General features: G+C 37.8%; 2 protein-coding genes across 3 annotated transcripts in view; both read right to left on the bottom strand.

The window, feature by feature from the left end:
• The window catches only part of grnd (grindelwald), a 29072-nt gene extending 18474 nt beyond the window's left edge, over window positions 1-10598 (bottom strand). The window contains exon 1 of the mRNA XM_034983246.2: window positions 10440-10598. The gene's annotated coding sequence lies outside the window, so the exon portion shown is untranslated. The remainder of the gene's footprint in view (window positions 1-10439) is intronic.
• Window positions 10599-12808: 2210 nt separating this feature from the next.
• Window positions 12809-15861, bottom strand: part of per (period circadian regulator) — a 33868-nt gene continuing 30815 nt past the window's right edge. For both annotated transcript variants that reach the window (XM_069509035.1, XM_069509036.1), the window contains exon 27: window positions 12809-15676. In XM_069509035.1, the coding sequence (XP_069365136.1) occupies window positions 15575-15676 (102 nt within the window). In that variant the 3' untranslated portion in view covers window positions 12809-15574. The remainder of the gene's footprint in view (window positions 15677-15861) is intronic.

Raw genomic sequence — 15861 nt, 5'->3', positions numbered from 1 at the left:
GAAACGTAGTGTTCCTATCGGCTAAGTTTTTTACTTTCAATGTCGGGCCATCCCGGACGAGCCAACTTGTACGTAATAATATATTATGCAATCATCATCATCATGATCAACCCATAGCCGGCTCACTACAGAGCACGGGTCTCCTCTCAGCGTGAGAAGGGTTTTGGCCATAGTCTACCACGCTGGCCATGTGCGGATTGGTAGACTTCACACACCTTTGAGAACACTATGGAGAACTCTCGGGCATGCATGTTTCCTTACGATGTTTTCCTTCACTGTTAAAGCATCTGATACTTAATTAATTAAAATGCACATAACTCCGAAAAGTTAGAGGTGCGTGCCCGGGATCGTAACCCCGACCTCCAATTAGAAGGTGGACGTCCTAACCACTAGGCTATCACAGCTTATATTATAATGTATGCTAATATATTTAGTAAAGTGGTTTAAATAAATAAAAATAAATAATTAATATAGTCACCTACCTAATTACCTGCGTGCCCATTAAACGGTTTTGTGGTTAGAAATCTGATAAAAAACAATGTTGCGTCCGTTCAACGAATCTTTCACTGAATAATAAATAAAGTGACTCATAACTACTAGGTATAATGCGAACAAAATGACTTCTCGCGCGCCATTGTACGGATTGTTTGTACGGAAGGTACCTCTCACATTAAACAAGAAAGAGACCTACAGGACTATTATTTAATAGAACCTGTAGGTCTGTAAAATGTTTGCAGTGTGAACCGCGGTTTAAGAATAAGGTATGACTAAAGTCAATGAAGGGGTGATCTAGCCTAGCGGTTAGGACGTCCGCCTCCTAATCGGAGGTCGGGGGTTTGATCCTGGGCATGCACCCCTAACTTTTCGGACTTGTGTGCGTTTTAAGTAATTAAATATCACTTGGTTTAACGGTGAAGGAAACTATCGTGAGGAAACCTGCGTGCCTGAGAGTTCTCCATAATGTTCTCAAAGGTGTGTGAAGTTTGCCAATCCGCACTTGGCGAGCGTGGTTAGACTATGGCCAAAACTCTTTTCACTCTGATAGAAGACCTGTGCTCTGTAGTGAGCCGGCAATGGGTTGATTACGATGACGATGATGATGATGATGATGGAACGATAGCATTATTTGATTGACCTTCTTCTTTTTTTACTAAGTGTAAACATTATCCGATTACAGAACTCTACGTTTGGAGAGATTTGTGATTTGTTTGCGATGGAGAGTTGTTCCAATGTGGATTGCCAGACTTCACACACCTTTGAGAACATTATAAGGAGATACTTACCTCCAGACATACAGCTTTCCTCATGATGTTTTCCTTCACCGTCAAAGCAAGCGATAAGACATTTAATTTCTTAAATCTCTCATAATTCTGAAAAGTTAGAGGTGCGTACCCGAGATCGAGCTCCAAACCTCCCTACTAAGAACGCCATGTCTTATCCACTAGGCTATCACTGCTTATAGGTAGTAGTTTTAGCGAAGACTAACAAGTAGATACAAGTACTTATGAATAAATTATGTGACAAAACTAGCTTATGCTCGCGACTTTCATGGATTAATTTTTAAACCCCTATTTTATCTCATTAAGGGATGAATTTATAAATCCTTTCTTAGCGTAAGTTTAATTAAGTCATAAAAACTATATACATGCCAAATTTCAGTACGATCGGTCCAGTAGCTTGCGCAATGCGTTGATATATCAGTCAATCAGTCAGGTAGGCAGCATTCTTTTATTTATTTAGATAAGTAGGTACCTACCTTGAAATATTATATCAAAGCTCTACTTTTGAAAATATGTATATATTGCGCAAGTAAATCGAACTCATGTAACATAATATGGTAAATTATTATTCTTTCAGTAGGTACTTACGTCGTCGTTTTAAATGGGTCAAGCAGAAGTAGTTACTTTTAACTCCCATCCATCCTACACGTGGCACTTTTTTATTAATAATATTAAACTGTTAACAAATAGGTACGCGTAACTCAAGTGGGAAACATTGAGTTTTGAATTACATTTCTATTGACCATTTTGTAATGAAATGATTAAAGAACACGGCGTTGGATGGTTGCACAGTTTTTACTATGGTTGCCAAGCAACGAAGCTACTACAATAAATATTCATACAAGTTAGGTATAGCTAGGTAGATATTATCATGAAATATAATAAGAAATGCTTTACAGGGTGATATTTTGAGATATATGTATATATATCTATATATATATATATATTTTAAAGAATATTAGCCATGTTAAATGACTAATATTCCCCTTTCCTCTCCAACTAAGCGTCAGGCTTGTGCTAGGAGTAGGTACGACAATAGTGCAACGGGCGGGGCTTGAACCGTCGACCTTTCGGTTTTCAGTCCACTCCTTTACCGGTTGAGCTATTGAGGCTCTAAATTGTATGTATTGTATTAAATGTTCCATCTGTAAGATACTTTAGGTAGGTATATGGTCACGATGGCCACTGTAGGTCCTTAGAACTCGCTGATGGAGTTAATAAGTGAAGCCATCATGCTTATCCGACTACGGCAAAGCCAAAAGTAACGGTTATGATTTTAGCAGTCTATGCATGTATCTTCTAAGATATAAAAGAGAAATACCTACCACCACTCACTCACTGACTAAACACGAAATCTCAGGAACTATTCATCCTACAAACTTGGAACTTGGAAAGTAGGTTCCTTCTAGGACGTAGGTGTCAGCTAAGAAACGGTTTTGAGAACATCCCCCCCTAAGGGCGTGAAATGAAACTCCTATGTTTTTGAAGTTGGAGACATGAAAATCGACATTTAGGTTAATAGCTTTAAATAATAAAAATCTGTATAAGTCAGTTTGAGAAATTCCCCCCTTAAGGGTGGTAAAATAGGGGGGAAAAGTTTTTATAGGAAAGTTTTAAATATTGTTATTTTTACTTGAAATTTGAAACTTAGGTTCTTTCTAGGGGGTAGGTATCAGATAAGATAACTAAATTCCCCTCCTTAGGGGGTAAAAGGGGCGGTCATAGGTTGTAAGGTGAGATTGAGTGAGTAGGTAAGTGAGGCCTTTTGCATGCAGCGGGAAAATTTCTGATCTCATGAGGAACCAAAAATTTTACACGGATGAAGTCGCGGGCAACTGCTAGTTATGTACCTATGTATGTAGGTTTGTATTTGTGTGTGTTCCACCGTGGCGCCTAAACTACTGAGCCGATTTTGATGAATGAAGTGTCAATCGATTAGTTATTATAGTTTGAGTGACATAGGCTGCATTTTAAATGAACAAAATACATATCGGATCGGATTGGATGTTGTGCACTATCGTATCGAGTTGGGTGTCAAATGAAAAAAGGCAAAAATTTTGAGTTATACCTACGCATCGATATAAAATATGACAAGATATGCCCAAGCGAATAAAATTTTACAATACAAAAACTACAAGCTAACATAAATTTAAAACTTTGTTTTTGGTCTCAATTGGCCTCTAGTCCCGCCAAGCGCTCAATAAATCTAAAACATATGTGCATTCTAAATAACTCTAATTCTAAGAGTAACACAATAATTCATTTAGTCAAAAAGTACTTGAAACGCACCCTTTTGTTACCAAACGGCGAACCGTGGGATTTTTTATTCTACTTATTGGTAGGTACGTCGGTCGTGCGCCAAATTCACACAATAATAAACCTAGTAAATCTAGTCGCTAAGAGGACGGAACATGAATTTTACATTTAAAGACCCTTTTTAGTGCATGCTACAAATTTAAACAATAGGCCCGCGACTGGCAGCTTAAATCACGAGGTTTGACAGCTCTAAGTTAAATTTAAAACTGTCAAACTGTGTAGGTCCTTTACACATTACGTTAGTAAGAAGAGGATGGGAATTGCGAATACTCTAAAATTTAGGTGTGCTCAGAATCAGTACCAGTATCTACCTACATATTTTAGTAAAAATAAGGGGTATTGAATAGTACATAGGGAAGAAAGGCAATAACAGAGAGTAGGCATAAGAGTCTACTCTGGTGACAATTACATATCTAATAATACATATTTCATTTCTTTGTATAGTCCGTGAAAGATATTGTAAAGACAATGGGATCTTTTTTGAAATACAATACATATACCTACAGTAGGTACAAATATTTTACAGGTTGAATAAATAGGATGCTTTTGACTAATAAGTAAAAAATGTTAATTGTAAGTTATACCTACGTGTCATGTGAGGAGTGACCTAACCGCCTGATCACCTTGAATCGAAGGTGCCTCACGTATCATAGAATCTATGGACGTAAAATTTTAATGACAAGGACGTAAAATAATTAACGATTGGTCATGTAAAGTGTAACCCCGATAATCTATTTATTGTACTTAGTCTAAGAGAGAAGCTGTGATAGCCTAGTGGTTAGGACGTCCGCCTTCTAATCGGAGGTCGGGGGTTCGATCCCGGGCACGAACCTCTAACTTTTCGGAGTTATGTGCGTTTTAAGTAACTAAATATCACATGCTTTAACGATGAAGGAAAATATCGTGAGGAAACCTGCATGCCTGAGAGTTTTCCATAATGTTCTCAAAGGTGTGTGAAGTCTACCAATCCGCACATGGCCAGCGTGGTAGACTATGGCCAAAATCTTTCTCACTCTGAGAGGAGACCCGTGCTCTGTAGTGAGCCCCAACCGACAAACAGACAGACAAAGTGATCCTATAAGGGTTCGTTTTTCCTTTTGGGGTACGGAACCCTAAAAATTAAAAAGGCAAGTACGTAGGTATTAGTTTAAAAGAATTTCAGTGGTCTAGGTATGTATGACGATGCGTTAAGGAAATCTGAGAGTCACAAAGGCAAGGGGAATGCCAATGGTGTGTGTATTGTTTCTGTCATTTGTATGCAAGTGAGGCTTCGCCGCTCGAGCTCCTAAAGGCTCTAGGTGAACCTATACTAACACAAACATAATATTATACATGTATATGTAAGTAGGTAGAGACAAGTATTCAAATTACTGGGATATGCTAATGTATGTGTTTTAAAAGGCTCATATTATATTATCTGTAAGTGCAGTTTCATATTGTGTAAGTTAGGTACTGTAACATGCCACTAAATCTTAATTTTTAGGGTTCCGTACCTCAAAAGGAAAAACGGAACCCTTATAGGATCACTTTGTTGTCTGTTTATCTGTCTGTCTGTCTGTCGGTCTGTCAATAAACTTACAGGGTAGGTACTTCCCGTTGACCTAGAATCATGAAATTTGGCAGGTAGGTAGATGTTATAGCTGACATTTGGGGGAAAATCTGAAAACCGTGAATTTGTGGTTACATCACACAAAAAAAATTAAATTGTGGTCATGAGCTAATAATTAGTATTCTCAATTTCCTAAGTAAGATAGTTCATATCATATCAAGTTAGTTCATATCATGTGGGGTATCATATGAAAGGTCTTCACCAGTGCATTCTAGAACAGATTTTGATTTATTTTTATGTATCATAGTTTTTGAATTATCCTGCAAAATGTCGAAAAAATACGACTGTAGTACGGAACCCTCATTGCGCGAGCCTGACTCGCACTTGGCCGATTTTCACTTCTATCTATCATATTATTATATGAAATCGTAGTTATTATGTTATAATATCATAGCATTACTCTATAATAAAGTTACTATGTGTCTTTATTATCTAGATATCGTAACTACATCCTAATATATTATAAGGTTATAATAATATTATTTGTACACTAAAAAGGGTCTAAACAGTAGGTAAATAGAATGCCAAGATTAGGTAGGTTTTTCATGTTACAAGGTACCTACTTAAATAAAATATACGTAAGTATCATGCGTACAAAATGAGTTCTTACGCGCCATTTTAACTCTATGTGTCGACTGCATGTCAAAAGTTTACCTAAAGGTGAACCGTACACCTAAAAAAGAGGTCTAAAGGAGGAGGAACAGTTGACACATAAAGTTAAAAAAAAAGATTCCGACGAATTGAGAACCTCCTCCTTTTTTTGAAGTCGGTTAAAAATGGCTCGTGGGAACTCATTTTGTACGGACTATACGCAAAAAAATGCATATTGGACGTCTGTGGGGGTGCAAAACTGGCTCGGGTGCTTTTCATGCAATTCATGCTCTTGAGTCTTGTATTGTAAGCTTTCCTATTAGATAAACAAACCGACCCAGGCCACGTTCGATGGCATGGTAACATGTCACCGCCGCTCATAATTAAAACAATGATGTCTTTATACTTTGCGACGCGATAAGCTAAACGCGCAAACCTAAACAATCACAATCCCACGAATTGGGCGAGGTGCGAGCTGACACCGGTTGCCGGCGCCGCGCGCCGACATATTATTATACATCATACATACCCTGTGTTACTTCTGGATTAAATAGCTTTCTAATGGTGAAAGAATGATTAAAATCGAACATGTTGTTTCAGAGATCACAAACAAACTAATATTATATATTATAACATAGATTAGTACCTATTATGTTTGCACCTGTTTGCACATGTTTCATAGTGCAGAGGGTACCTATAAGGAAACTCGTTTCTTGTGTCTAAATTATAAATTCAAAATAAAATAATTTATTATTTATTTTTTAGTATTACCTATGACCTAATAATAGGAAGCTACAGTTTTTAAGAGGTAGAAGAAGATAGGTAGGTACATAGCTGTTTGCTGAGTAAACAATATTATTAATTTATCAACTGCATATAGGAAACTTGACAATCACTTTATCCATCAGGTGGGTAAGAAGTCTTTGAGGATGTGAGCTGTAATATCCGGACTAGAATAATAGTAGCAAATCATATCCGGGTTCATCATATCAGTCTTGACTTTAGAGGTGGCAACCCTTTTTAATATAATACTAAAAGATGCCCGCGACTTCGTCCGCGTGGATTTAGGTTTTTAAAAATCCCGTGGGAACTCTTTAATTTTCGGCCGTGAAAGGCTAGCAGACAGACAGACAGACAGATGGACAGACAGACACACTTTCACATTTATAGTATGTACTAGTATGAAGGTAGGTATGGACTATGGATAAAATGACTCCTCAAGCTCCATTTTAACTCAATGGGTCAACTGTCATGTCTAAAGCTCAGAATGTTTATTCTGTATTCTGAGGTCTAAAGTACGGTTCACTTTAAAATAAGAACTATAATCGTACTTTTGACATGAAATTTTACACAAAAAATTAAAATGGCGCGTGAGGAGTCAAATTTTACGCTTTATACCTACATCTAGCTAGTGCCATGTTATTAATTTTTTAACTATTGTTATTAATTCAAGGAAGTGCCTACCTGTACAAAATTATGTAGTTACCTACATACATGCCTACCTATTAGTATTCTTATACCTACCATAATAATTTATAAAAGACGCAACACCTTTTACCTTATCAGTATCCGCTCATTAGGAACGATTGTCATTTAGGTTAACAGCTGTTAATGTTATAAACTACTAGCTACCCCACGATTTCATCCGCGTGGATTTACGATTTTCACAATCCCGCGGAAAATATCTGATTTTCCGGGATAAAAAGTAGCGTATGTGTTAATCCAGGGTATAATCTATCACCATTCCAAATTTCATCCAAATCCGTTCAGCCGTTTTTGCGTGATTGAGTAACAAACATCCACACTTTCACATTAATTATAATATTATTAGGATACCTGTTTAAATATTTCTAAATGACTAAAATTAAATCGATTTCGTATTTGGCTTCTTATAAAGTACTAGCTTATACTCGCGACTTCGTTCGCGTGGACCACACTAATCTTGAACCCCTATTTTACCCCCGTAGGGGTTGAATTTTCAAAAGTCTATCTTGAAAAAAGGATATCTTGAGGAGAACCAGCTGATCAGTGATCGTCAATACGGTTTTCGCCACGGCCGATCGGCTGGTGATCTTCTTATTTATCTCACGCACCGCTGGGCGGAAGCCATTGACAGCAAGGGAGAGGCTCTGGCGGTCAGTCTTGATATTGCAAAAGCCTTTGATAGGGTTTGGCATGGGGCACTTCTATCGAAACTACCATCTTACGGACTACCAGTGAAGCTGTGTAATTGGGTCGCCAGTTTCCTTGACGGTCGCAGCATCAAGGTCGCTGTCGACGGTTTTTGCTCGGAACTCAAACCCATCAATGCTGGCGTCCCTCAGGGCTCGGTGCTATCGCCCACACTGTTCATCCTGCATATCAATGACATGTTGCATCACAACAACATCCATTGCTATGCGGATGACAGTACGGGTGATGCTCTGTACAAAGGACATACACAGCTTTCTTGCGCAGTGCTGGAGGAGTGTAGAGCCAAACTTGTGTCTGACATAGAAACCTGCCTAGGTAAAGTGTCAGAATGGGGCGCACAAAACCTAGTGCAATTTAACCCATCTAAAACACAGGTTTGCGCGTTTTCCGCCAAGAAGTCCCCTTTTACACTGCCTCTTCTCTTTCAGAGCACTCCCCTCACACCTTCCAACAGCATTGGGATCCTTGGAGTCCACATTTCGAGCGAGGTTCAATTCCGCGATCATTTGGAAAGCAAGGCCAAATTAGCCTCCAAAAAGCTTGGGGTGCTCAACAGAGCAAAGCGGTACTTCGCGCCCGAGCATAGGCTCCTACTCTATAAGGCGCAAGTCCGCCCTCACATGGAGTACTGCTCCCACCTTTGGGCTGGAGCACCCCAGTACCAACTCCTTCCATTTGATCGGCTGTTCGACTTGTGGACGATCCCAAACTAACCGGCTCGTTGGAAAGCCTGGAGCACCGCAGAGACGTTAGCTCTCTATGCGTGTTCTATCGCCTGTATAATGGGGAGTGCTCTGAAGAGCTTTTTGACCTCATTCCACCCTCTTTTTTCTACAACCGCACCGCGCGCCACCGTAAGGAATTTCACCCTCACCATCTGGGTGTCTGGTGCACTTCGACCGTCCGCTGCGCCAGATCCTTCTTTCCACGCACGTGCAAACTGTGGAACCAACTCCCATCGGCGGTGTTCCCACTAGATTATAACATGGGGTTATTCAAGGGGCGGACCAACAAATTCCTAAAAGGCCGGCAACGCATCGGCGGCTCCTCTGATGCTGCAAATGTTCATGGGCGGCGGTAATCACTTAACATCAGGTGACCCGCCTGCGCGCTTGCTCGCTAAAATTATTTAAAAAAAAAAAAAAAAAAAAGTCCTTTCTTAGCGGATGTCTACGTCATAATAGCTATTTGCATGCCAAATTTCAACCCGATCCGTCTAGTAGTTTGAGCTGTGCGTTGATAGATCAGTCAGTCAGTCAGTCATTCACCTTTTCGTTTTATATATTTATATATTTAGTATGAAATGGTGGAGAAACCTATGTAGTAATCAATAAGAGTAGCTTGGTACAACCACATACTAAGCTACTTATAAGAAAGCACATAAAGCTGTTTTTCTTGCGCCTCATCTGTCTCCGGTCGCATCGAATTGCCGTCCTCTGGGACATGAGCCTGAGCGCATAGAGAGCATAAGATGTGTTTTTCGCACAGTCATGGTAGGTACGTTATGTACAGAATAGAGCATAGCTGGCTGCGTAGTTAGCTATCTCCATCGAGATTGATAGGAAAACATAGTGAGAAAACCTGCATGACTGAGAGTTCTCCATAATGTTATCAAAGGCTTGTGAAGTCTACTAATCTGCACATGGCCAGCGTGTTAGACTATGGCCAAAACCCTTCTCACTCTGAGAGGAGAACCGTGCTCTGTAGTGAGTCAGCGATAGGTTGGTTATGATGATGATGATTTTCATAAAATAAATAGATATATTTATCTCTATATATAAAAATGAATCGCAAAATGTGTTGCTCATCGCAAATCTCGAGAACAGCTGAACCGATTTCGCTAAATCTTTTTTATAATATTCCTTGAAGTACGCGGATGGTTCTTACGGAGAGAAATTTTTTAAAAATTGAATCGACTGTTAGGCGAAGAACGAAGTTCGCCAGGGCAGCTAGTTTTCAATAAAAAAGTTATTTTTATTGTATAGGTAAGCTATTTAGGTTATAAGTACGTTATTTAGGTACCGACCGTACCGACTCTATCAACCCTAGTTTTTCCGAGTGGAACAATTCGTGGATAATTTTTACACCCTACGGACCTATAAAATGTGACTCATCGGAGAAAAATGTTCAGAAAAACATCTTAGATCATAAGTTAAATTTAGATAACATAATGATGACTAACCATAATTAATTACCTATACAACGATAAGCAAGGACAAAAAAAATCTAAGTAGGTAATTTGGTAGGTACTTATACCTAGCTACATATTTAATTATACAAGACAAAACTTGTCGTGAAAAAGCGATAATAAATGGCTATAAAGTCAGGTTATTGTAAGGTGAGACCTGAAGTCGATAAGGAAAGGCTTACTTAAATACCTACCTAAGTATAATCCACTTAGGTATTTAGGTGGCAACTTATTAGTAAAGGAAAATGAAAAATCAACTTACCCTAGGCCGTTCTCATCTTGTACCAAAACTTTAATTTGTTGAACACACTGTACACAACCAACTTTCTAAAATAATTTTTACACTGTTTCGAAGCCTTCAGAGGCTAAGCAGCGTCGGCGGCCAATCGACGAGGTGGATAACGGAATGCGACTCTTGCGCAGGTAAGCCTACGTTTGTGTTCGTGAACAACACGTGTATGTGTGCGTTAATGTAATTATTTACATTGTATCCACGTCTGACTGGTTTTATGTGCGTGTGTGTGGGTTAGTCCATACAATAGCACGTCCTGATGTTCGTTGCAAATACCGTAGATTTTTATTTTGTAAATTATCGGCAAGTTCACAATCAGAATTATTAGGTACTTATATAATATACCTACCTACTTATATTCTTGTGGATAATGTATCATCATCATGATTAACCCAGCACCAGCTCACTACAGAGCACGGGTCTCCTCTCAGAGTGAGAAGGGTTTTGGCCATAGTCTACCACGTTGGTCATGTGCGGATTGGTAGCCTTCACACACCTTTGAGAACATTATGGAAAACTCTCAGGCATGCAGGTTTCCTCACGATGTTTTCCTTCACCGCATTTGATATTTAATTAATTAAAACGCACATACCTACCTCTGAAAAGTTAAAGGTGCGTGCCCGGGATCGAACCCCCGACCTCCGATTAGAAGGCGGACTTCTTAGCCACTTGGCTATCACAGCTATTGACATAATGTATACCTTGATACGACTTTTCTTTCGTTACCTACCTATTTATACTACATCTGCGCATGCTCACATAGTAATAGAGAAAACTAATTAAAATAAAATAAACCTTTTTTTATTTTTTTTATTCAGACACAACTTAGCCCTTGACTGCAATCTCACCTGGTGGTACCTAAAGTAGAATCAATAATTCACCGGACTGAATTGACAGGTCCTAGTGTCACTTTGTTAAATAATGTTGTCATATTTATTGTAATAGTGATGTTCCAATTCGATTGTGATTCAGCTCATAGAAATATATCGATGATGGAACAAATAATAGAGAGTTACCTACCAATAAAACTTACTTATTATTTTTCCTTGAGATATATGCGAAATCCAAATAATTCCTACCTGGTACTTATGCTTATAATGAGGAAATAAATTAACCCCACTAGCGACCACGCGGCGACAACATTTTTGATAGGTAGTTAAAACTCTCTATTTTAAGTACTAACTATATTATTATCTATGATTAAGATTTCCCGTATGATCATGATTGATTTATAAAACATTTTTATATCAATTACATTTTCTAAGTAAATAACAAAATATGCGTGTTAATCACGATGTAATAAGTGAGTGATGGATAATCGATTTTTTAATCACAACACAATTTTTTTTTATCAGAAACGGTCAACACTGTAAACGTCAGTTTAGTTCGGTGAATTTTTGATTCTACTATAAGTAATGATGCTGTCTAAGATGAGAGCGAGCTAACCTGGCAGTTTTTATTGCCCCTTTGGTTTCTACGAGGCATCTTACCGGAACTCTACATCACTTGGCGGCACGGCTTAGGGTGGTAACTAGCCAGGCCTAAAACCTCCTATTCTGATAGGAGACCTACACCAGAACTTTAAAAATTATAAAACTCCAAAGCCCTGTTAGGAATCAAACCTGGGACCTCCGATTAATAAGACAACAGTGCTTACCACTGCGCCAGGAAGGTCGTCAAATAGTAGTAGGCATTAATAGGTATGTAGATTTTAAATAGGTACCTAATATAGGACTTTGTCGTACTGCGCTCATAATCATCACTATCAATACTCATCGTCAGCTAACTATTGAGACCTGTAGGTTGATTTCGTAAAACCTGCATCAATCATTATTACAATCTCAATTGTTCTGATTGGCTGAATTTGTGCGATCTTGTTGCAACAATGCATTGTAGCCAATAGTGAGTGAGTGTCAACCAATCAGAGGTGATTGCGATCGTACATTGTAGCTGTCATTGTACTGCAATCGAGCAGCGGGTTTCTTCTTAGAATGAAAAAGGTTTTAGTCATAGTCCACCACGCTGACAAAGTGCAAATTGGCAGCATTCACGCACAATTTAGAATATTATGGAGAACTCTTAGGCATGCAGGTTTCCTCACTATATTCTCCTTCATCGTAAAGGTAGGTAAGTGATTAAGAAAGTGATATTTACTTAGTGGGAAAAGATAGATGTGCATGCTCGGGATTGGGCACCGGACCCTCCGAATACAGAATAGCTTTTATTATAAGATTCTTACGAGAAACACAAAAAAAAAACATCTCATTTATATTGAAATCATTTTATTTACGAAATACACCAGTCGTGTCGTGTCAACATTCATACAAGTTTATTAGAAAATTATAAGACGACATTTGTACCTATAGGATTGTCCGTATTCTATGTATTTATATAAAGGGAAAAACTGACTGACTAACTGACTGACTGATCTAACAACGCACAGCTCAAACTACTGGACGGATTGGGCTGAAATTTTCCACATTATTGGAAATTCAACCCTGAGAGGATAAAATAGGGGTTTGAAACTTGAACAAAGTCGCGGGAATAAGCTAGTTATATATATATATATATATATATATATATATATATATAGAAAGTATAATACAATGCGTAACCTTATGACTAAATCAAGCAACTTATAGGTAAAGCTCAGTCCACATCGTGCTTTTAGTCTATGAACGCACAACCTTTTATTATACATTCAAGTAACCTCAGTCGACGCAGCTCTACCAGGGGCTGCTCAAATAGACATGAATCATAAGGGAAACGTACCTATAATATTTCCATAAATCTTCAACATTATTGAACAAACAAAGGTATACTTAAAATAAACGCACAACTTTTGACAAGCAAAACATGCTATAGTCACAGCCTTGAAATATAGTATTTCGTTCTGTGCTATAGTCGTTGTATTTCACGAAGGCGAGTGGCTCATGCTTGTGTTTAGGTCGTATCGGTATAAGTAAGGTACAGCAAATGTGTGCGTTTGCGAGCGCTTGCTCGCGACTGATTGGTCCAACATGCACGCACTTTTACGCAATATCCGTGTATACGACGTAACAACAAGTGAAGTTCACTCGCCTTCTTGCAATGCAAAAACTGTACACATTGGGCATCAATTTTCTTGTAGAATATTAATATTTAGGAACGTTCCTTTGGTCAACTTAAATCGAAGTATAAAATATATTTAAAAAACTTATTATCTTTGTTCTCTTGTAATTGTTCATGACATCATATTATTTAAGATTGGTGTACAATAATTGAAGAAAGAAGACTATTGTTAACATAATTGGAAATTCTGTATTAACAGACCATACTTGGGAGGACCATATTTTTTAATCATTGCACTTTTGTCCCGCATTGTAACAGAGGGCGATTCAAGTTCCCCTATAAGAGCTAGCGCGCACCACGATGCGTGCGGTTAGTTACGGTGCGTTCTAAAATCCATAATTTGAATTTATAAATGTATAAAAATCCGATGCGGAATTAATTCCGCAGTGCACGCGCTTCCATATAGTTCTATAATAGTTAACAAATTTTACGGGGAAAACGTACGGAAATTGACGGTGGTGCGCGCTAGCTCTAAAATTTTATGAAGTAGTCAAATCACGACGTAGGCTGTCTATCTCCATATCACATACAGTAAGTATGCTTAGTATGAAATTTAATAATAAGAATTATTGCTTAGTCCGTTCATAGATTTAACATCTCTCCAGTGAAACACATGGGGTGCTGGTCTATACGGATGAATTTGAACTGTAACACAAGCTAGTTAAGGTAATTTTACTTTAACGCTGCAGTAAGCAACGTTGGTGAGACACAAAATCTCATAATAAGCATTCGGGTTACGACAACGCAGTTGTCACCTTTTCAACTTTGAACAAGCTCTGACGCTATTCGACAGTCACGATGCGATCTGTACGCTTCGTACGAGATTTTATGTGTCACCAACGTTGATAGTATTCGAGTGTCAAAACACTTCCGCGTTCTGGATCTTAACTGCCTTGTTTTAAAGCTCAAGTTTGTCTACACATCTACACCCAGCACTCTATGCGGAAACATTGCGAAATTAAAATCAGTGGCATTGAATTTTTTACTTCAATTCAAGGATTTTTAGGCCCATTTTACTTTAACGGTATTGTGTTTCGACTCTCGAATTCTAGCAATGTTTGGTGAGACGTAAAATCTTATACTAAGCGTACCGAGTATTTTAAAAACAGCACGTTTGGTTATTTTTCAATGATATGATTGTTATATACAATTACTTTTGTAAATTACAAAAAATTATGTGCGTTTTACAATAAGAATAATATGCACAACCATTGACGATACTGATTATAAAAAATATATAGTTATTGAGTGCTTATAAATTGACTTGTTTACGTACGTGCACTATATCATAATTTTAGTACGTTTAATAAAGTAGATTCAAATGTTATTGTCTCGGTTTGGCTAGAAAAAACTTGTAAACACAAATCCAATAGAAACAATCATTTTAAACTCTACGAGTATTATAGTTAGTGTTAAAATCAGCTTGGCATCGTGTTGTTTACAAGTTAAGACTTACTTATTTGAATCGACACTATTAGAGACAGTAATTTTGTAAGCTATTAGTTGAATGAAGTCTTAAATACCTACCTAACACATAAAATTCCTCAAGCAACGCATTTTTCGATTCTGGAAATGTGTTCTGAATTATTAAATAGTATACTACCTACATGTAAATTACTGCAACAAAACTACTGATAAAACAAAACATATCAAAATATTTAGTATAAAAATGATAAAAATAAATCATATCTACACAACAAGACATTTGACTGATGCCATCTCTATAATTGACTCATAGCTGTCTCATAATTTATTAATTAGATACAACTTACAAGTGCATAACTTATAGTTGAATATTGATGACACAATACACTCACAACACTAAGATTCAGAGCGGTTCATAATAAGACTGTCTAAGTATCTAATCGCTATCTCCAGTACTGCTGTGCTCGCACTAGTTTGACGTAGATGATGATAGACTGCCTTATCACATCTACGGTTATAGAAGGAAAGAACACATGGTATCGTGTGTGTTCTGACCCTTCGCAAAAATACTAAGATGTGTAAGAGCTGCAAGTATCATCTGGTGGAGGTAATGGAGCATCTTCTTCGTAGATCATCACCAACCTGCTGTACTCGCGCTTTCGCCGGCGATACTGAAGTAAAAAAAAAACTAGAATTATTCCCGATACCTCCAGATCCACATCGAATGTTCTCCAAAATGTAGTTAACTATAAATTGTAGAATGTATTGGTTTTGTATGCAACATCCAAAAATAAGTAACTAACAGTCACTTATTTTTGGATGATTTAAATTTCAATGCATTAGTTTTTGCATGCAA

This window comes from Maniola hyperantus, chromosome Z, assembly GCF_902806685.2.
Source record: "Maniola hyperantus chromosome Z, iAphHyp1.2, whole genome shotgun sequence".
Lineage (NCBI taxonomy): Eukaryota > Metazoa > Arthropoda > Insecta > Lepidoptera > Nymphalidae > Maniola > Maniola hyperantus.
Note: the sequence above shows the minus strand (reverse complement) of the source record. Positions and strands in the feature narration are given on the sequence as shown.